Below are 20,962 nucleotides of genomic sequence, written 5' to 3'. Positions count from 1 at the left end.
AGGTTGGTAATAGCCAAATCCAACATGTGTTTACTATTCGGCAGTGGTCAGGTGTACCCGACGAGTATAAGGTGTCACATGCACATGAGCACCAGGATCTCGTGCGGTCGGACCGTGTTCCAGAGCATTGGGCTTTCTTCTAAACCTACCTTCAATAAAATAGTGTCGGATTTCACATCAAATGAACCCGTTCTAAAAACCAGACACCTAAAGGTAGAGATCTAGATATCCGAAAAACCCGTAAACTATAGACAAACACGAAATAAAAACATGTGAAAAACAGGGGATATGAATAAGCCACGTCAAGTTTCCCATAATGTAAAAGCATAGAGCAACAAGTTGTTAAGTTTGATCAGAAATTTTGTTCATAGAAAGGGTAGAGATCATTCTTTCTCCTCTCTCACCATCTTTCCTGTTTTCCACTAGGACTTAGAGAAAGGGCTCTCCGCTCCCCAATGTCTCAGAGGGCCCACTGGTTCTCCGCCCTCACTCTCTCTTCCTCCTCAGGGGTGAAGTCATTTTCTATGTCTAATATCTCCCTGATCTCCTCTGGTGTTTTTCCCTTGATCGAATCGGCCACAGTTTGACATCCGAGGTCGAGCAAGCCCGCAATTTTCAGAAAATCTGCTGCCTGAAACACCATATTGCAGAAACAGAAAATGTCATATAAAATACCAGGAGCAACCAAATAGAAAGTGAAACTAAACCGAGATGGGGCACTGGCCAATTCTGCCACGGATATAACATAAATAAGGCGCCTGCCTCTGCCAACTATCTGCAATTGTATGTCTCGAATCGTGATCCCTTGATGCAATATTATATTGTTGAGTAGTCAAGTAAAATCAAGTCAGAGTGAAGTAAGTCACGCTGTAGAAAAACATGTACATCAAAGTTTCATAAGGCAAGAGATCAACTTATATGCCTTATAAACATGCTTCGCTAATTCAAGAACGTAACTAACTCGATCATATTCCACTAATTTGAATGTTCAGATACTAGGAACAATTACGACTCAAATGCACACAAAATTATAAAGTACTTGTTGGATATTGAAACTTACAAGTAAAAGAACATTGCCCAATATCACCAACCAACCTAAGCAGTCAAGGCAGGTATCGACTCAGGACCAGGCAAGGGACAATCCCCGATCCTCGACGATCCAAGCCGAGTAACTCGACAAAAACTTGGCTGAAGGTTTCACATTTCTTATGTAGATCTCTATATTCATGTATATACTCATACGTATGTATATGAAATGATAATATCATTTTATAAATCGCAAAATTTAATCTAACTATTCAAATTAAACTCCAACAATTCAAAATTTCACAAGCAAAAATTGACTCAGTGGTTTGACACGGGTTCGACTCGGGCTACCCCTAATATGATCGAATCCATGAGTATTGGATGGATTGGCTGATCCTAACTGCATAGCAACCAACTACTCTATACATGCTCTCATTAATGAACAAAGCACAAAGTAACCCCTTCGGGGAACAAGTAGTTTCAAATCTGCAATCTAAAGAGATAATAGATATACCAATTCAAGGAAAAAAATGCAAATGCCTACACATATGGAATATGAAGACCAAAGATTACTATGTGAACAACCACAAGGAAAAAACTTTGGTTAAGGATGTACAACATTTCGTTATAAATTCCCGATTTGGATGAAAATTTTCCAATTAAAAGCAGATAGACAATCTGTTCTATCAACAGGTATTGAACGCCACATCACATGGATCTGTATAAGAAGAAAAACCAACTGGACGTAGCGAGAAAGGCCTTCACCCCTATTTAGACATCCACGAAATAAAACCATGACCAAAATCATTAACAAGGATAGTATGGATGATATGATCATAACAATCAGAAAAACAAAAGTGAACTATCAGATCAAGAAATCACAACAAGATCTAGGAGCATAAAGAAGAAACCCTCACAAGTATGAGAGAAAAAGTCGTCTGCTGATCCACCTTCATGAACTCAGAATCCCAAGTCTTTAGTTCTTCAATGGCGGCCGTGTCATATGCCTTTGGACACTGAACATGTTTTTTGCAGTAGTCAATAACCTTTGCCAAGATCTTGCCCTTTATGTCGGACAACAATATCTCGTTACCTACAGACCCCTCAATCATATGCTTCAGTGTCACAGACTTAAGGGCGACAACCTCCTCAACAACGAAAGTTTCTCCATTGGAACTCTTCAAAGTAATTGTGTTCGACATGATTAGAAACCCTAATCCTAGCTTCTGTGGTTGAAAATGAAAATAACAACTCATAAACCCCAATTAGGAGTCTATTTATAACCTTTCTTCTCAACCCTAGCCCCTAGGATATGTTTCCAAGTATAACATTCTCGGGAGAAGATCTCTCGTTAAAAATTATGAGGACTCGTGCGTTACACGTCTCTTCTTTCTCTTTAGGCAAGTTCTCTTCTATGCACGCACATTGATTTAGTAAAATCTACGGCTGAAGTTCTCAAATTTCTAAGCTACAATCACTACATACAAACTTGTTCTTACCTCTCGTAACCCGGTTGGCGATCAGTGCTAGCGCACAGTCCTCATGAGTCACGAGCGCAGCATGGGAAGATCAGTTGGCATCCAAGAAAAAAAGACTATGATTTCAGCAACTGAATTTCATCAAGGGATGAGTACATCAAAAGATGAACCTAATGCCGGATAGCTTAAAAAGAGCACACAGTCTGTGGCGTTCATCTTCAGGCATGCTATTATGTTTTAAATATAGATAGAATATATAGAAGTAAAATCAGTAACCTAACAAGCTCCCAACATACTAATTTATAACGGCTAAAAAGGCATGGGTGAAGGGTGATAAACAATTAAGCTTCACAATCAAGTTCCTCGTATAGCTTCATAATGATTCGTTCATTAAGTAGCATATACAAGTGACATTAAAGGATTTTTACATTTGGAGAAATACACATACGGTGACCACATTACGAGTGCCCTAGAAACGAAAATACACGAATTGTTAATCGAACCCCTAATTGGGATACCTATAGTATTGTCAACACAGACCAAGAAACCTAATTTCACTCATCCAATAATCTTACCAAATGAAATAATCATAAATATCTTGTAGATTACAACCACTGGACAAAATCCAATCCCAAAAAGCAAACTAAACCTAAGAAATTTGTGAACTTTGAAGTCACAATACGATTACCTAAAGTACTCAGTTATTTCCAAGCCTTCTATATGCATAGAACAATTAAAAAGAATATCATACATGCCAAAGGAATTCCTAGCACCATCAAATTTTCAAGAAATCAAAGACTGGGAACTGTGCATATTGGGGGAACTCCTACACATTGAGCAGATTGATTACTTATAACAGTGCTAAATTCAAAACAGAGAGAGAGAGAGAGAGAGCATAGTTATCCTTAGGCAGTGACCGAGGTAGAGAAGGAGCTTGGGGAGTGATGATTCATGTTCTCTATTTTCAGCTTGAGAGAGAGAAGAGAGTACGCGGTATCTTAGTGATGGTTCTAGTGACCTACTGACCAACGGTATCTTATGCCTCGGGTTTTTCAGGTGTTGTATTAGGTTTATGTTCTCGCTTTCCACGAAGAGGGTCCAGATCGACTCTGGTCTGATTTCCGTCATGGGGACGGAGCATTCAGTCACGAAGTCCGCCAGTGTTTGACCTTTGATTGTGCTTCGTGGTATATACTTAATATCGTACTCGCTGAGCTCCACTGTCCATTTCGTTAACCGTCCATATAGATCTATATTCTACAACACGTTCTTGAGAGGTGGGTCTGTCTGCACTATCATGGCATGTGCTTGGAAATATGGTCGTAGTTTTCAAGCCGTCAAGACATGTGCATAGGTTAGTTTTTCCACCGTTGGGTAGTTCAGCTCTGGCCTGCTTAGTACTTTGCTGATGAAATACACTAGGTGCATTATGCCATCGATTATTTTTATTACCACCGCGGAGACCACTTCTTTTGATGCTGCCAAATAGACGGTTAACTTGTCCCCCGGATTCGGACTGACTAATAGGGGCAGGCTCATCAAGTGTATCTTTAGGTTTTGAAAGGCTCGTTCGGCTTCAGGCGCCCACTCAAACTCCGGTATGCTTTTGAGTGTTTTGGAGAATGGGAGGGCTTTATCTCCCATTTTACTTAAGAACCTTGAGAGGATGCTAACCTTGTTAGTCTTTGGACCTCTTTCCGTGTCTCCGGAGTGGGCATATCCACCAGGGTTGTGATTTTAGCCGGAGTAGCCTCTATTCCTTTGTGACTCACCATAAATCCGAGGAATTTTCCCGAGGTTATCCCGAATGCACACTTCTCAGGATTCATCATCATGTTGTAAGCTTGCAGCATGTCTAAGGCCATTTTGAGGTTAGGTATGAGGCTTTTGCGAGTTTTATGATGGGCCTAGAAAGTTTCCTTAAAAAGTCTATACCGCAAGTGCACGGTGGTCAAGTAATAAAATCCCGATAAGACCGGGGTCGATCCGCAGGGACTAATCAAACCCGTTTTAAAACTTAGAAGTAACACGATTTTCTTTTAAAATTTGGTTTTGGTTTTGGTGATGAACTGATAAAATAATAAACAATTGAAAGAAAACAAGTGCTATGATACAAGGGACTCAATGGAGGAGATAACCTAGGATCTTAGAATCCATTTTAACACATAATAATGACACATAATCATGCATATCTCTCGTATTACTCAAGTATTGGTAACCTATCATACCAATCCTCGGAAAATAATCAAATTAAAGCCGAATCACTAAAGTCTAAACTCAAAGCTTCGAAATGTCAAAGTCGCAATGATTAACTATCAATTTGTAAGTAAAACTCATTAAAGACACTTAGTCTAAACATGAATCATCAAACTATAAAGCATAGCTAATGAAGAGATCTTCGTATATCGACACCTAGAGTTCAGTTTTACTACGGTTAAAATATTTCAAGATATTAAAGCATGAAAAGAGTCTCACTATTGATATGTTAAGACTTCCTCGTAAACCTTAGTCGGATAGAGACTTAGCTACACAAGATCATCATCATGGCAATTGTAAACAAATGAGCTTATTACAAATTCAAATATAAAGGTGAAGAAGATCACCAAATAAAAATCTCCAAGTTGCTCCTTAATGAGGATGATGATGGTAAAATGTTGATGAGAGATGATAATAGAGGTGACAGAGTGCGATGATTTTTGATCGAATCCCTCTCACAAAGACACAAAGAAAAACTCAAAGCAACACTCTTTTTAATCTCTCTCTCACAAAAAGATTTAAGAACTCTTGTACTCTCTCTTTATTTCTCTTTTCACCAAAACTAAGTTCTGTTAAAGAAGAAGAAGATAATTTATAAAATTCTGCCTCTCTCTACAATTCTCTCTTTAAAAGAAGAAAATGAAAACACTGTTTACAGTTCTCCCTATCTCCAACTCTCTACTTTATTTTCTTCTATAGAACTCAGCAAAGAAAAAATAAAGAAGAAGGGAAGAAGCCTCTCTACTGTTCTTCTTCTCTCTCTAGGTATTCATGAAGCTCAGAGAAGAAGAAGAACTCAGAGACAATTGTTTGATCAAGTCCTAGTTGTTGTCCCCCTCCTTCAGCCCCCTTTCTCTGTCTAAAAATTGATCTTCATGACTTTCTCCTCTACTGTATTATGGAAGAAATCTCCTTCTTCTCTCTAAATATCATATTAGATTTCTGAAATATTCTCAGAAATCTGCTTCTCTAATTTATCCATCGAACCCAATCTTCTCCCTCAATCCATTTCACAAATCCCTCTTTCCATTTGAATCTCTGTTATTTCTTTGTTAGTTTTCTTTTTAAGAAAACTTCCTGTTAAAAGAGGATTAGATGATAAGAGAGAAGGAGAGAAATATCAACTAATCGGTTAAAGTGAGCTGGCATTAAGGGGAGATTCAGTGAGTCGCGGGCTGCTGAAAAGAGACGAAACACATACTAGATGACGCCACGTGTTGACATAGTGAAACCGGCCGATAGATCGTTGCGAGCTACTTAGTTATCTTGCTCCGCGTTGCATGAAGTTAATAACTTAGAAAAATGCCAGAGACGTCCCACTTCTTCACAACAGTGTACCGAAATATCATTCCCACCGTCGGATTGCTACACGTCCTCCTGCTAGATCTGTGCCACGTGTTACAGAAAGATTCAATTTTGACCCAAACTTTAACTAGCTATAATTCTCTCATCCGAACTCCGATTTGACCTCTGTCTTCGTTGTTGGACTCGTCCTCGACTCTACTTTTCATTCGAGCACCAAAGTTGACCAAATAGCCAGAATACCCTTACCACCAAAGTGACCAAAATGCCCCTCTTTTATCAGTTTTTCAAACTCAATTCCATAGAAGACACCTGGAAAAGAGAAACACGTAATTTATCAGAGTAACTTCCCAAAATGGACTAACGAACCCGAGTTAAGAGATTCAGATGGGACATTTTCATGTCTCATCATTTTACTCTTTACGATTATATAGTCCACGTAATACTCGATCATTTCTCCAAGTTGGTCTTCGAATATCTTATTGACTAGTCGCTGGTAGGTTGCTTCGACGTTCCTGAGACCGAACGACATCTGCTGATAACAATATAATCCTCGATCTGTCAAGAATGTCGTGTGCTCCTGATCAGCCCAGTGCAAGGCTATTTGGTGATAACCAACGAAGACGTCCATGAAACTGAGCAGTTCGTGCCCCTGAAGTGGAGTCTACTAGCTGATCAATGAACGGCAGGGGGAAACTGTCTTTTAGACATGCCTTGTTCAGGTTGGTGAAATCTATGCACATCCTTCACATATCGTTTTTCTTACGTACGAGCACCACATTGGCCAACCAATCGGGATACCGTGCCTCTCGTATTACTCCTGCCGCCAGCTGTTTGTCGACCTGCTTTGCGATCTCTGATTGTTTCTCCGATGCGAAATTCCTCTTCTTTTGTTTGACGGGCCTGCTTCATTCCTTAATGTTCAATCTGTGAGTGATAACAGTGGGATCTATGAAGGATATATATATCCTTAAGGTCTGAAGGTATATCCTTCCGAAGGAATGTCCTTCGACCAAGATGGCAATGCGTACGATTTGGCTCTTAGGATAATGATGACTTTATTTGAAAGATCAATCAATCCAGTTTAATTAGGAGTTGTAATGCTTAGCTAGAAGCCGCTTACGATTACGTATCAATTTGGTTATCCGCGGCCAACATAGACCGGATCCTACAATGGGTTACACATAAGAATGGTAACTTGAACAGTGAGAATAGACCGATGGGAATTAGCATATAGATGGATATGATCCAGTCTAATAGTGCTTAAAAGATAGAAAAGAACCTGGCTCGAAAGGGAAGCCCGAAAAGGAGCAACACCCACTTTGGGCCAACAAGGAAACTCCCTTAGAGGGAGATCCCTGGCCGGCCACATCTGGGATGTGGGCCGGGCAGACTAAGCCCATTAAGGGCTATTCTGGCCGGCCATATCAAGGAATAACCCTAATTAGGATTTTGTCCCTAATTAGGAATCCCAGTTAGATTAAACTCTAACTAAAGATTATCTTTTCTGAGGGACTTTTAGGATTCCTTATTTGAGTAGGACTCTACTAAGGTAATGCCTATATAAGGACCAATTATGAGTTCAGAAAAGGTGTGAAATTTTCTCAGAAAGGAAATCACTCTCTTCACACAACTATTGGGAGTCCGAGATTTTCGATTCTCGGACATCCCAGATGCGTCTGGGTAGTCCCAGTTCGAGACGTACGCGTCTCAGACGTCCCAGACGCGTATGGGGATTCCTAGTTGGTCTCGGTCTAGGACCGAGACCAAGGACGCAAGTCCAGGCACATCTAGATGCGCCTGGAGCGTCTAAGGGCATCTTAAACTTATAGTCCGGACCATTGACTAGCCTTGACCGAGACTAGTCAAAGGACTTTGACCAAGTTTGACTTGTGTCTTTTTGAGTTTGACATGGGCCTATTGGGCCTTGACTCGAGTAGGAGATTCTCAACCTTTTCTTCCGGTTCCAAAACATAATTTTTCCGACATTGACCCGGGCCATCCGAAAGCCCAAAACGGAGTTTTCCCTAAAGTTGCTTTTGGAAATCACTAAGGAAGAAACCGAATGGGCTATTAGTCCTAATTTTACGAAAATAGTCTTAGAAACCCATTAGACATATAAATGTTACAATATCCCACAAATAGCTATACGGAACATAGCAAAACCTAGAAACGAATCTAGGATACATACTTTTCTTATGAATGTCATATATTTTGTATGTATATATATGTGAATGCGTAGAGTAGTATTGTCTTTAGATAAGTTCTCGATTCTTGTTTCTAAACACAAACGAGTATGTACCGGAATAATACTTAGAGTATAGGGTCTATAGAAACCATTGATGAATCGAATGATGAGATCATGATTCGAGTGGGAGTAATCAATGGTGGTTGAAGGATGAAAATCTAAATGAACCATTAGGCAAACAAGAATTAAACTAATATCTTTTAGGAGACTATACTAGGGATTTTAGATAAAACCTTTCGAGAATTCACATAAAAGCTTACGTATAAGTCATGAATGGTTACGATAGAGTTCACAGTAACGCAAACTTGATAAAATACGTAATAATTCCAAAAAGAATTTTGAGTATAAGCCTATCTTGAATAAGACGCCTGTTGAGCCCTTGTTCATCGATGGTGGGTCTGCCTCCGCAGGGTGCCATCTTTTACCTCAGGATAATACGGGTAGATCTGTGAAGAGGTCTACGCATCTAAAGTGGTTTTACTGAACGAGTCAGCAAAAAGGTTTTGGACTTCGTGGCAACGGATTAATTTGACACTTAAGTGTGAAACTGATTAACCAAGAATCATAAGAGTATGATCAGTAAAGATGTTACTCACCCAGGAGGACGGGGTTAAGGGAAGTGCCCTAGTACGCTTAACTTCGAAGAAATGGGATCTTGGAATCGTATTATTCAAATAGGGAAAAGATTCTTGAATAATATGGCAAAACTAGGATTTCCAAGGATAACAAGTTGAAATCACTTTGCATTCTTTACATGTAGTTTAATTATGACAAACAAAGAAACTCTCAACATCCGTTGGCTCATTGAGAAGGAGAAGCTGAATGAAGATAACTTTGAAGTATGGGAACGGAATTTGAGGCTCGTCCTTAGATCCGAAAACAATACAGCTGTCTTAGACACTTCTATTCCGATAATCACTGAAAAATCGACTAATGAGGAGGAGTAAGAAAAGAGGCTTCGGAGGAAATACAAACCCGTAACGTGCTTAATGTTGGCAACCATGAAACCTAATCTTCAGGATAAGTTCATACACATGGATGCTTACACCATGATAGGAAAACTTAGGGAATTGTTCCAAAAGATAATAAGTTTCTTATACGTTTTGAAACGACAAGTGAATTAGGGCTTGCACTTGAGAGCTCACCGTGGACTATTGTCGAGGAATTGGTAGTTCTTAAGGAATGTGATGTCGAACTTGCATCGGAAGAACACGCGTTTGACTCAGCAAGTTTCTGGGTTCAGATGCATGGAATTCCCATGGGTCTTTTAAGTAGTGTAACAGTTAAAAGATTGGCGGATCACTTGGAAATTACTTTGTGACTACACCTGCCGATGCCACTCGATGGAGTGTGTATGGCAGAGTCAAAATAGAATTTCTTCTGAGTAAACCCTACTGAAAAGAGACAATCTAACTCTCTCAAAAACGAAATTGCTCTCTATCGAACTTCGCTTCGAAAGTTTACCTCGTTTTTGTTTCTCATGTGGACGAATTAGCCACTCAATTAAATTCAGTTCGGTCATTCTCAAATTTACTGATTTACTTAAATGAGAATTATAGGAAATGGAATCTTACAATGCTATGTTCAATCAGCAATAAGGAATGAACGAGAACATCAATTGTAACATTCTTCGAGACCAAGAAGAAAGTGCTACAGTCAGCCCACTCAAAGATTCATTCGGCGAATTACTCAATCATCTAACCCAAGCCAAAAATTCTAAGACAATGTTACCAGATGGACAGATAAAGGGAGTCACATCGAACTCTCCGATGGACACCATAGATTTTCAGCAGAATAATAGGGCAGGATCGACAAGCACATGAGTGCAAGTAGAAGACAGGCAAAGGAAAAATTATAAACGGTCATCCAGAATAAGTATTACTGATTTTTAACAAGAAAGGGATCATGCACCCTCAATGCCGACAGATTCATGAGTTGCCTAGCCTAGAATTGTCGGGGTTTGGGGAACGCTCCGACAAAGGCTACTTTATATCAATTCCTTAGGTCCACCAAGCCCATCTTGGTGTTCTTATCTGAAACTCGTTTATCTACTAGTAGTATTTTACCTAATTTTAGTCAATTCGGTCTTACTAATTGTTTTCCGGTTCCTTTTATAGGTAGAAGTGGCGGATTGTTGTTTCTTTAGTCTCCTGATGTTAATGTTTCGATCCACTTTTCCCTTCCTAATATTATTCATGTTACTATTACTGTTTTGGAAGATACACCGAACTGGGACCTCGTTTGCATTTATGGACCTCCTCGGGTCCACGACCGACCTCAGTTTTGGACTGACCTTCTCAACCGTATACAAAGAACATCGAACCTTGTCTGTTGTATAGGCGATTTCAATAATATCACCTCTAATCATGAAAAATGAGGTGGTACAGACCATAATCCTTTTGCGCATCAATTTAAATCCTTTATTGAACAATCGGGACTTACAGACTTGGGCTTTAACGACCCGACCTTCACTTGGACCAATAACCGTTCTATTCACCACTTGACCAAAGAACGGTTGGATAGGGCTCTTAGTAATTATACTTGGTTGTTGGAATTTCCTAATGCAGGGTTATTTCATCTGCCTAGGTATAATAGTGATCATGCCCCTATTCTTCTTAAGTTTAAGGTCTCGGGTCAAGTTCTTCAGACCATATCAAGATATGAAGTCTTTTGGTCCAAGCATGCCAACTTTAGTGATACCATCCGAAAAGGATGGGAGGATAGTACTGGTCCTTTTCATGATAGAGTGTGCCAAGTTAAACAAACCTTCCTAACTTGGAGTAAATCGGCCTTCGGAGTCTTAACCAATAGGATGCGAATTCTTCGCAAAAGACTCCTTGATATTCAGACTCAGGCACCCACAACCTCTTCTCTTCTTATTGAAAGTGACATCCAAGAACAACTTCTCTTCTTAGAAGAGGTTTACTGGACCAAACTTGAACAACGATCTAAACTGAAGTGGGTTCACAATGGGGACCGAAACACTAAGGCATTTCATATGGCCATGACCCAACACCGACGAAAAAACAAAATTCAACAGCTAACTCTACAAACAGGAACAACCACTACAGACGACAAAGTTATTACTAATGAACTTGTATTGTTTTTCAGAATTTATTTCAGGCAGAGTCAATTGACCTGACCCCAATTGAGATCATGAATGCATACAAAGTGATATCGGACACAGAAATGGGCTACATCTCTAGGGCATCAACTGAGGATGAGATAAAAGCGGTGGTAATGGGCATGGGATCTATCAAGAGTCCTGGACTAGACGGTCTTCCCTGCCATTTCTATCAACAAAACTGGGACATTCTAGGTTCGGATCTCATTTTTATATTCAAAATGTTTTTTCGACTGGCAAGATAGACCTAGCCATTTACAAAACCACTTTGGCTCTCATTCCCAAAGTTAGAAACCCGAGTATGGCCTCAGATTTCAGGCCAATATCATTATTCAACTAAATTTATAAATTCATCACGAAAATTGTGGCTCATCGTATTCGACCATATTTACCAATGCATAATGTGGACTTAGAATGTCTTCGTACCCTCTCGACAAATCATGGATAATATCATAATTGCACAAGAAATAATTCACTCTATGAACAGGTCTAAATCTAAGAAGGGACAATTTTCCCTAAAAATCGACATGCCCAAGGCTTACGATATGGTGAATTGAGACTTTCTTATTAAAGTCCTGAGAGCCACTGGGTTTACGGGTCTCTTTTTAGACCTCATATTATCGTGCATTACTACCTCTAATTTTAGCATACAAATCAATGGTCAACTCTACGAGAACATAGTGGCTACTGGAGGTCTTAGGCAAGGGTGTCCTCTTTCCCCCTACCTTTTTCTTCTTCTCTCTCAGTCCATCTCTCACCTCATTAACCATTATGAATCAAATCGTCTGTACAGTGGTTACAAAATCACTCCCTCTAGCCCTAGTATCTCCCACCTCTTATTTGCGGATGACCTAATCCTATTTGGGAGTGCCACCATTACAAACCTCACATGCGCCTTTACAAATAGAGTTAATTCCTATATGGCCCCCTACTTTGTGACCAGCTTCCTTTATGGCCCCCTTTTTTTCGTAAATTCAAATATGGCCCCCTATTTTCAGACAAATGTCATCACTACCCCTCTGATTAATGTATTTTCAAAATAAAATAAAAAACAAAACTTAAATTCCACCTCACTTCCTTCTCCACCACTCATCTCTCTCCACGTCACCTCTCTCTCCAACTCACCTCTCTCTCTCTCCAACTCATCTCTCTCTCTAACTCACCTCTCTCTCTCTCTCCAAGTCACTCCTTCTTCTCCGACGAAGGTCGCCGGCCGGAAAATTTTCCGGCCGGCGACCTTAAAAAAAATTTTACCCTCATCTCTCTCTCTCTAGAAACTCCGGCGAAGGGGTTTCTCCTTCGCCGGAGAACAGACCCTGAAGGGGAAACTCCGGAGAGGGCACCTACAATTTTGATCTCAAGACTTCCATCCACACACAACTATCTTCTAAAGCTTCATAAACCATCGGATCTCAAGACTTCCATCCACACACAACTATCTTCTAAAGCTTCATAAACCATCTAATACAGACATCGGAGCAATGAATAACACCGCCTCCGTCCATTTCAATCCAGTAACAAAAACCATCAATATGATGTCAGAACTCCAGAATACTAAACAAAAATTTGGTATCTCTCATGTTAGGCATGATGAAAAATTGCTAAAAGTGACTATTGTGAAAACTGAATTGGTAGTGATTAGTTTTTATATTACATCTGAATCTTTTCCGTAGTATACTACGAATTCATTCAAAGGACATAGTTTCCCATATTTAACCAGAGCCTATATTAAAAGAAACATCACAGTAGAATCAACCACAACCATTATACCTCAACAAATCAATCAGATTTTTAGAGAAAGTTTCCAACTTTTGGTCTAATTGGAAATGGGGTATTCAAATTATCCAAATTCAAGCCAAAAAACACAAAGGGTAGATTAAAATTTCATCTCAAATCTCATTATCATTCGTGGTAAACAAAATGGGTAAGTGGGAAAGTCATAAATTATACCTGAACGGAGTATTTGACAGCAAGACTGGCGACAGAATCACCACGAACAATCCGATGAGAGATAGCGAATTTCCCAAGGCTATTATCACGCCAGAAGCTTCCAGAACCAGGATTCCCAATTACATGCTTCAATTTCCATGGGGCTTTGAAGGATGTGGTCTGAATCTCTCTATCGGAAGCAACTGAGTTCCAGATTCGGCAGACACACGCAGATCGAGCGAGATCAGATGCCGGTAAAAGCTCAAATATGCTTCGGAGAATGTCCTTGCAGATTAGGGCATAGAAATTTGAGTTCATGGGGTTTACCCTTCGCCGGAGTTTCTAGAGAGAGAGAGAAGAGGTAAATTTTATTTATTATTTTTTTTTTTAAGGTCGTCGGCCGGAAAATTTTTCGGCCGGCGACCTTCGTCGGAGAAGAAGGAGTGACTTGGAGAGAGAGAGAGGTGAGTTAGAGAGAGAGAGATGAGTTGGAGAGAGAGAAAGAGGTGAGTTGGAGAGAGAGGTGAGATGGAGAGAGAGAGATGATGTGGAGAGATATGTGTGGGGGAGTAGGAAGTGAGGTGGAATTCAAGTTTTTTTTTTTTATATGTTGAAAAAATACTAATAAGAAGGGTAATCAGGACATTTACCTCAAAAAAGGGGGCCATATTTGAATTTACGAAAAAAAGGGGGCCATAAAGGAAGCTGGTCACAAAGTAGGAGGCCATATAGGAATTAACTCTTACAAATATTATTACAAATTATTCTAACTTTTCTGGGCAACTTGTTAATTTTGACAAATCATCTATATACTTTGGGAAAAGAGTGCCCCTGGAGATTCGTACTCAATATATCAATACTCTTCAGGCTCCAAGCATGTCCAACCAGGCTAAGTATCTGGGATCTTTTCTACTCAAGCCAGGTAATAGAATTGATAGTTTTTCATGGTTAACAAATAAATTTCAGAAAACATTATCAGGTTGGAAGAATAAACTTATTTCTCAAACCGGTAGAACAGTTCTAATCAAATCAATTCTAGGAGCCTACTGCACATATACATTTAGCTACCTACAAATTCTGAAGCAAGTTATATGATGAGACATGGAAATGTCCCATCTGAGTCTCTTAATTTAGACGAGTTAATCTCTCTAGAGAAGTTACTCTCACGAATTACTCTCTTTTATGTTCAGGTACCTTTTTACAGAGTTACGCGTGCAAAACGGATAAAGTTGGAAAGAATACAGGCTAGGGGCATTTTGGTCATTTTGGTCATTTGTTGATTCTGACTTCTTGGTCAAGGTTAGTGTTCGGATGGAAAGTAGAGTCCATGACGAGTCCGTGGGCGAAAACGGAAGTCGAATCGGTGTCCAGATGAGTGAGATATAATAGGTCCAAGTTCTGGTCAAAGTCAACCAATCAAAGACCAAGATGGACACGTGTCGCTGGCCGGAGATGCGAGATATTTGTACCTGGTACTCTTACGGACATTGGTGGGATAAGGATGGTACGAATGGGACTAGTTCGGGATCTCTTAGCATTTGATTTCGTGTATTCCGCTGCAACCCGTTTTGGTGGTCCCGGAAGGATCAGCGGCTGTCGATTCACAGATAACACGTGGCTGTATCTCGAGCTCGTTTGCAACTTACTCAGTAACCCGCGTCACACCATAGTTTCCTCTAAACATGGATGACGCCAGTAGCTGTGATGTCAATCCTTGCCCAATTAGCAACATCCACCTCGGCCAGCTCAGACGTCCTCCTCCTATTTTCTCAAATCTCTTATCAAATTCAAACCGAAAGAGAGAAAATTTAAAGAGAGAAACCGAGAGAGATATTGAGGAGATTTAAACAGATTGAAGAGATAGAGCAAGAGAGATTTGGTTCGATTCGATTATTGGGGAGAACAGTCACGGTTAAGAACCGGAACAAGATGAAAGAGAGAGACCCGAGCAGAGGGAGATAGAGCTGGAAATCGGGAAGCCGAGATTGGAGGAGATTATTGGTTAAGATCCCTAATGGTTTCCTATATAATAGAAGGAGAAGAAAGAGTTGAGCATGATCGGTTTTATAGAACAGAAAAACAGAGAAGGAAGAGTTTTAAAAAGAGAACAGGAGAGAGAGAGAGACATAACCGGAGCTTAAGAATTTTTGATTTTTCTCAACTTTTGATTTTTGTTTTTTTTCTTTGTTAAGCTCTACTTCTTAGTGAGAAAGAGAGAGAGATTAAAGAGGAAGAGAGAGAATTAGAGAGAGAGACAGAGAGAGTTATTGTAGAGAGAGAGAGAAACAGAAACTCGGTTTTAAGAAATTATTTTGATTTTTCTTGATTTTTGATTTCTCTTGTTATTTTCTACTTCTTAGTGAGAGAGAGGGAGATTACAGAGAAAGAGAGAGAGAGATTACAGAAAGAGTGAGAAAGAAACAGAAAGTTTAGAGAGAGAAAGAAGGTTGAAGAAGATGAGAAAATAAATTTCCCAGAGGGAAACCATTTCCGGGAAGACGAGAAAATCGTTTTCCCAGAGGGTGCGTTTGGCAGATTTTCAGGAAAAACAGACGGAAATCAACTCCTTAAGGCTCTATTTGGTGGGAAAATCACAGAAAAGTAAGTTTCTTTCTTCTTTTTCTTATACTAAATCAAATGTTTATCGTTTCTAGCATGAGTAGCTAAATCTTTTATATCTAGGGTTTTAGATGAAGTCATAATAATTATTTTCTCGATAATTTTTTTAAAGTTTTTACCATTTTAAACGATAAAATCTTCCGGGTTTTTAGACCGTTCATGGACTAAAACCTGAGTTACATAAAGAACTCTCTAATTAGATCAAAATTAAATTGTCGTTAGAATTATTAGGAAGACGGATTCGAAAACCCTAGGTTCCCATTTTCTGAATACCGACTTATTTCTTTATTTATTTTTGAGTTTTATATTTTATTTTTATTTTACCACCATTAAACCATTTTTAAATATCAATAGTTTTAAGGTTAGAATTTAGTTTAACTTAGTCTCTGAGGAACGAACCGGTCTTACCGGAACTATTACTTGACGCCCGTATACTTGCGGGTGGAGACCTTTTAGGGTAACCTTTTAGGCCCATCATTATACACAAGTTAGAACAAACAGAAAGATGCTTTTGGTGGGGACATATAATTGCAGAGAAAAGATTCACTTCATAAATTGGAACACTATATGTTCCTCAAAAAAGCAAGGAGGCCTGGGCATAAGAGCATTATCTGAAGTCAATAGTGCTGATGTCGAAAATTGGCTCCCGGTTAAATCAACATGAAAAAGGGAGTTGATGCATGACAACCTCTGTTATGATGGTATATTCTGTTTGGAGATGAGAGATTCCTCTGCTCAACTCTGCTTCTCTGCTCTGCTCCTTTGCTTCAGCTCCTTGCTTCTTTGCTCCTTGCTCCTTTGCTCCAGCTCCTTTGCTCCTTGCTCCTTTGCTCCAGCTCCTTGCTCCTTGTTCCTGTTCGTTTGTTCCCGAGGGGGGAAAACCTGCAAATGGTTCGAAAACCGCTCTGACGCTGAAGACAATCAGGGTGCTCTTTGCAGTAAAAGAATAAATATTGATCGATCCTTTTGGAGGGCGAGTTGTGAGCACTCTAGTATGGGGTGATCTTTCTGGAGTGAAGAGATCGTGTCCTGTGAAGGACGAAGTGGGGAGCCTTTTATAGGCGAAGTTAAACCGACTGTGATTAGTGGCGGTGGTGAGGCGGTGGCCGTCAAACCATTAGGGAAGTTACCTCTTTCGCGTATCTAAGGTTTCTCTTCGAGTCTATCCCGGATCTTTGATAAGTGAAAGTTCCTAAGTTCAAGGATACTTTGTATATATCTTGCCGGAGTGATAGACTTTAAAGGAGAAGTTTCCTCTTCTAGATACGTGGAGTCCAATCGAGCTTAAACACTTCAAGATGTGAGGCCGACTGAGATCTTTCTGGAAAGTCCGGGATTAAGTCATTAGGTCGCGCAACGCTGATATCTCCCCAGTTCTGGGCGTAAGATATGGGCCGAACCTGTGGAGACCTCCCTTATTCCTTTTAAGATCCCAGGGCTGATCTATCCATGCCAAGGGCGTTTAGTGCAGAGCTGATTTCTTCCAGCCGACCTCCCAGTTAGGGGAACGTATGGTGGACCGTCAGGTGTTCCGTTGTCCTGCTGCCTTAAGCTGAATCGTCCCAAGAGACTTCAGGTCTGATCTTGACTCTTCATACGCTAGTGTACGTCTAGACATTTTATGCATCATCATGAGTCCCGCCACTCCTTAGTTGAAAGTAAAGAGACTAAGGAGTAGAAGTAACTCGTGTGTTTTTTACTTTATTTGAAGGCCTGAAGTCGAGAGTAATACCTGTCCCAGAGCTGTCTCGTGAAACTCTTTGGGTCTTAGCTGGACCTGGGTTGTTTCGTACCGCTCGGCCTCTTTGCTGATATATCAGAGCTGATTGATATCTGTTAAGTGGAGATCCTCTCTCATGGAGTGCTGTTTTTGCCAGAGCCATCCCAGCTACGTTTTGTCTTGACATGTGGTTCGTTCTCCCGAGACACGTCTCGTCTTCTGCTGAAGTAACCAATTCTTTCCATGTGTGATTTCGTGACGTCATAGATTTGATCCCCTGATCATGTGGTTTCAGTGTTGATCTTCTGAGTTATTGCATACGACAGTTCGTTCCCTTACGCAAAGACGCGTGGAGTCTTGCTATTGGGGGGATAGAATGCGTTACCTTGAAATCTGCTGTCATTCTATCAGACCTGATTGATCTCGAGCCGTGTGTATCCCTTGGTCATCATTCCTTTGCGTGTTCCCGAGGTATGTTTGGTCTTTGTCTTCACTGACCCTTGTTTGGTTTCAAGAAGTCCCTTGGTCATCTTCTTTCCCTATAAATAACTTCCTTTGGTTCTCTAATTCCTTATTATCGAAAGTTCGAAAGGGAATTTAAGAGAGCACCTCTTCTGAGGTTGTCTTCTGATTATTCTGTCTCTGCCAAAGATCCGAGATGCGGCTTCTATTCGAGTTTATACAAGATCACCTGCTTGAGAGTGTTTCTTCATAGTGACCGTGGTAAAAGATGGGTTTCTTCATAATGGCCGTGGTAATCCCATGAGCTATTTTGGAGGATCCCTCAAGGTTGTTGATATGCCAGTGCTGCCTCCAATTGGGATGCTCAGGACATGGTGATGATGACAAAGGGGGTTATTTTTCCCTTGGCTGTCTTCTTGTCTTGGCAATTCTCTTGAAGGTGGCTCTCGGTAATTTCTCCATTTTTCTCCAACAGTATCGCGGGCTGCTCTGTTGGGTTTTACACCCTTCTACTAGTGTTTATAGCGGAAATAAGACATCTAATGTCTACACTAGTATTCCCAGGATCACATGCATAAGCCCATAATAATACTAAGTAAAACTAGAAAGATAAATACCTTATTCGCTAGTTTTCCCTCGAACCTTTCCAATTCCTTATGAGAAGACCAAGAGCTTCAAGCGTAGCTCCTCTACTTGGGACACGAGCAATCAACTTGATCTCCCACCTTGTTGTTTAGCTAGCACACCAATGGTGGTTGGAAGAAGAACTCTTTTCTTCTTGACTAGATAGATAGTTAATTGGAATTAGCTCACTTTCTCCTCTTTACTTGATATCGTAGAGTAAGAAAGCTTAGAGAGAATTTCCACACCTTATTCTCTGCCCTAAGAGTGTTTATATAGAACCCTAATAATAATCCACCTCCTTTTAGGTTTCCTAAAACACCCTTTACAATAAGACTTAAGGAAATTGTCGAAAATAGCAACTATTGATATTTTCTCAATTCCCTAAGGAGATGACGTCCAAACCCAGCCAAAATTGGCAGATTTAATGTTCATAACATAAGGAAACGTCCCTCCATAAATCAGCCCGAGCCCTAAAAGTGCCCGAATCGGCTGAGGCCCAAAAACCCTCCTTTTGGCCTTTTTGTACTATCTTTGCCTAATTCCTTTTTAGGCCTATGAGATATGTTTATGGGACATTCCCATTGTTATATCTCACTCCCACTAGTAATATCCTAGATCAATTTGACACTCTTATGTGTAACCCGTTGTAGGATCCGATCGAAGTTAGCCGCGAATTACTTCGTAATTCGACGATCGTAGTTGGTCTCTAGCTACAACTCCACGATCCCTAAATCAATCAGACTTGATGATCTTCTACATCAATTGTCCTATCCGACAAATTGTTCGCATTGTCACCTTGGTCGAAGGACATCTCCTTCAACACCTTTAGACTCCCACTTGGACTTAGAACAAGTACAATGCTCGATTCCCATGTCACTTAGTATCCCATCTGATACGTCACGTCATTCAGACTTTCTTGATCTCGAGTACAACTGTCAAAACAAATGATTAACTTTTAATCCATTTGAGCTCGGCCATGCATTTTCAGTTGTTGCTCGTCAAGTGGCCCGAGGACACTGTATCCTAACATAGTTAGGAGGACATAATACATTCTTGCGCTCCCACTCAACTTCTTGTCTATCCCGTCCTTCCCAGTAACCGTTTTTATAACCTCCTTTTACGGCGCGACGTTTAACGGAACCAAAATCGGACATTCCTTACATTAAATGAGCTGAGCACTCATGTTTTGAGGAATCTCTCCAATCTTGTCTTTTGAGAAGTATTTGACGTTCATCAAGAGTGATGCACTTCTCATTAGAGGGTTATCCAGTGTGTAAACCTTTTACACACCCACATAGTCGAATCGAATACACTATTCCTATAGCCCATGAAACTGCGCTATCCCATCGACTCTCATGCTAGTCTTCGTGAGTCATTGTTGTCCATGCAATGACCTGGACTAGGGATTTGACAATAAATATTCCAAGTTCACTTAATAGGGTTTCATTCATCAGATCACGTATCTGACAAACCTATTCGGAATGTTTCATTGTCTATGGACTGTCGTTTAAATACTAAACCAAATTTAGACGGTTTGCGAAATAACTCTTTTATTTCCGATAACGAGAGTTGTAAATCTGAGCTTCTTCCGTAAAACTCTTTACCCACTTAGTTTTACTTGTCGAGGTTTATTCCAAATTTACCTCATGCCTTAGTCTGTGTATGAATCTCATACTATGTCTTAGGTGACAGTTTAGTTTGACTACCGTGGTAGTCGGTTTTAAACTTTGCTAATTATCAATTAATTTGAAGATTGCTATCTTCAATCTTGATAATTTCTAGTAATCTTTACTAGATTTAAGGCTTTTAATTTCTTATGTAGAATTTGCAACAGCTACGGCTTAAACACTTTTAGCCTACTTTCCTTCCATGTCTGGAAGTTCGCTATGATGACTTGTTTCAGCTCTTGTACTACTTTATCCTTTAGCCTTCTAGGATGTATAAAGTAGTGTTTCGGGTTTCCAATCCGAATTTGGATGTCTAAATGTTAATCACGTTCAACATGACTTGTCTTTATGTTTTCGAACATAAATGTCTCTCTCATGCGTGCTTGCTAATCGGTTTCTCTTAGATTCCGAATTTTGCAACGCTCTTTGTCATGAGTTTTTGGGTCGAAATTCTTTTAGACTTTTCCGAGTCTTAGATTTTCGGTTTCGGATCTAAAGCGTCTCAGC

General features: G+C 40.1%; 2 protein-coding genes and 1 pseudogene across 3 annotated transcripts in view; 1 reads left to right on the top strand and 2 right to left on the bottom strand.

The window, feature by feature from the left end:
* Positions 1 to 20,962, top strand: part of LOC147538704 (uncharacterized) — a 56,067-nt gene that overhangs the window by 6,071 nt on the left and 29,034 nt on the right. The gene's annotated exons all lie outside the window — the stretch shown is intronic.
* Positions 277 to 3,544, bottom strand: LOC147538707 (SKP1-like protein 1A). 2 transcript variants are annotated; one of them, XM_086640028.1, is made up of 3 exons: positions 2,526 to 3,544; positions 1,944 to 2,438; positions 277 to 631 (listed from the first exon to the last, which is right to left on the bottom strand). In XM_086640028.1, the coding sequence occupies exons 2-3, from the start codon at positions 2,280 to 2,282 to the stop codon at positions 461 to 463; spliced, it is 510 nt and encodes a 169-aa protein (XP_086496154.1). In that variant the 5' UTR covers positions 2,283 to 2,438; positions 2,526 to 3,544; the 3' UTR covers positions 277 to 460. The 2 variants fall into 2 exon arrangements, with proteins under 2 accessions (XP_086496154.1, XP_086496153.1); XM_086640027.1 differs by having other exon boundaries at positions 1,944 to 2,635; positions 3,193 to 3,544.
* LOC147538706 (F-box protein At1g55000 pseudogene) lies at positions 13,080 to 13,681 on the bottom strand (annotated as a pseudogene).

The sequence above is a fragment of the Eschscholzia californica genome, unplaced genomic scaffold (genome assembly GCF_041429995.1).
Source record: "Eschscholzia californica isolate CP2 unplaced genomic scaffold, dmEscCali1.0.p SCAF_5, whole genome shotgun sequence".
In the NCBI taxonomy this organism is placed as follows: domain Eukaryota; kingdom Viridiplantae; phylum Streptophyta; class Magnoliopsida; order Ranunculales; family Papaveraceae; genus Eschscholzia; species Eschscholzia californica.
This window is presented reverse-complemented; position numbering and strand designations above follow the sequence as displayed.

What these genes read in the sequence shown, in the direction of transcription:
- LOC147538707 (XM_086640028.1), bottom strand. Translation starts at nt 2,282, where the DNA reads ATGAGTTGTTATTTTCATTTTCAACCACAGAAGCTAGGATTAGGGTTT. An exon ending in CGACTTTTTCTCTCATACTT is followed by an intron (nt 632 to 1,943) that starts GTGAGGGTTTCT and finishes ATGGTGTTTCAG; the next exon opens with GCAGCAGATTTTCTGAAAAT.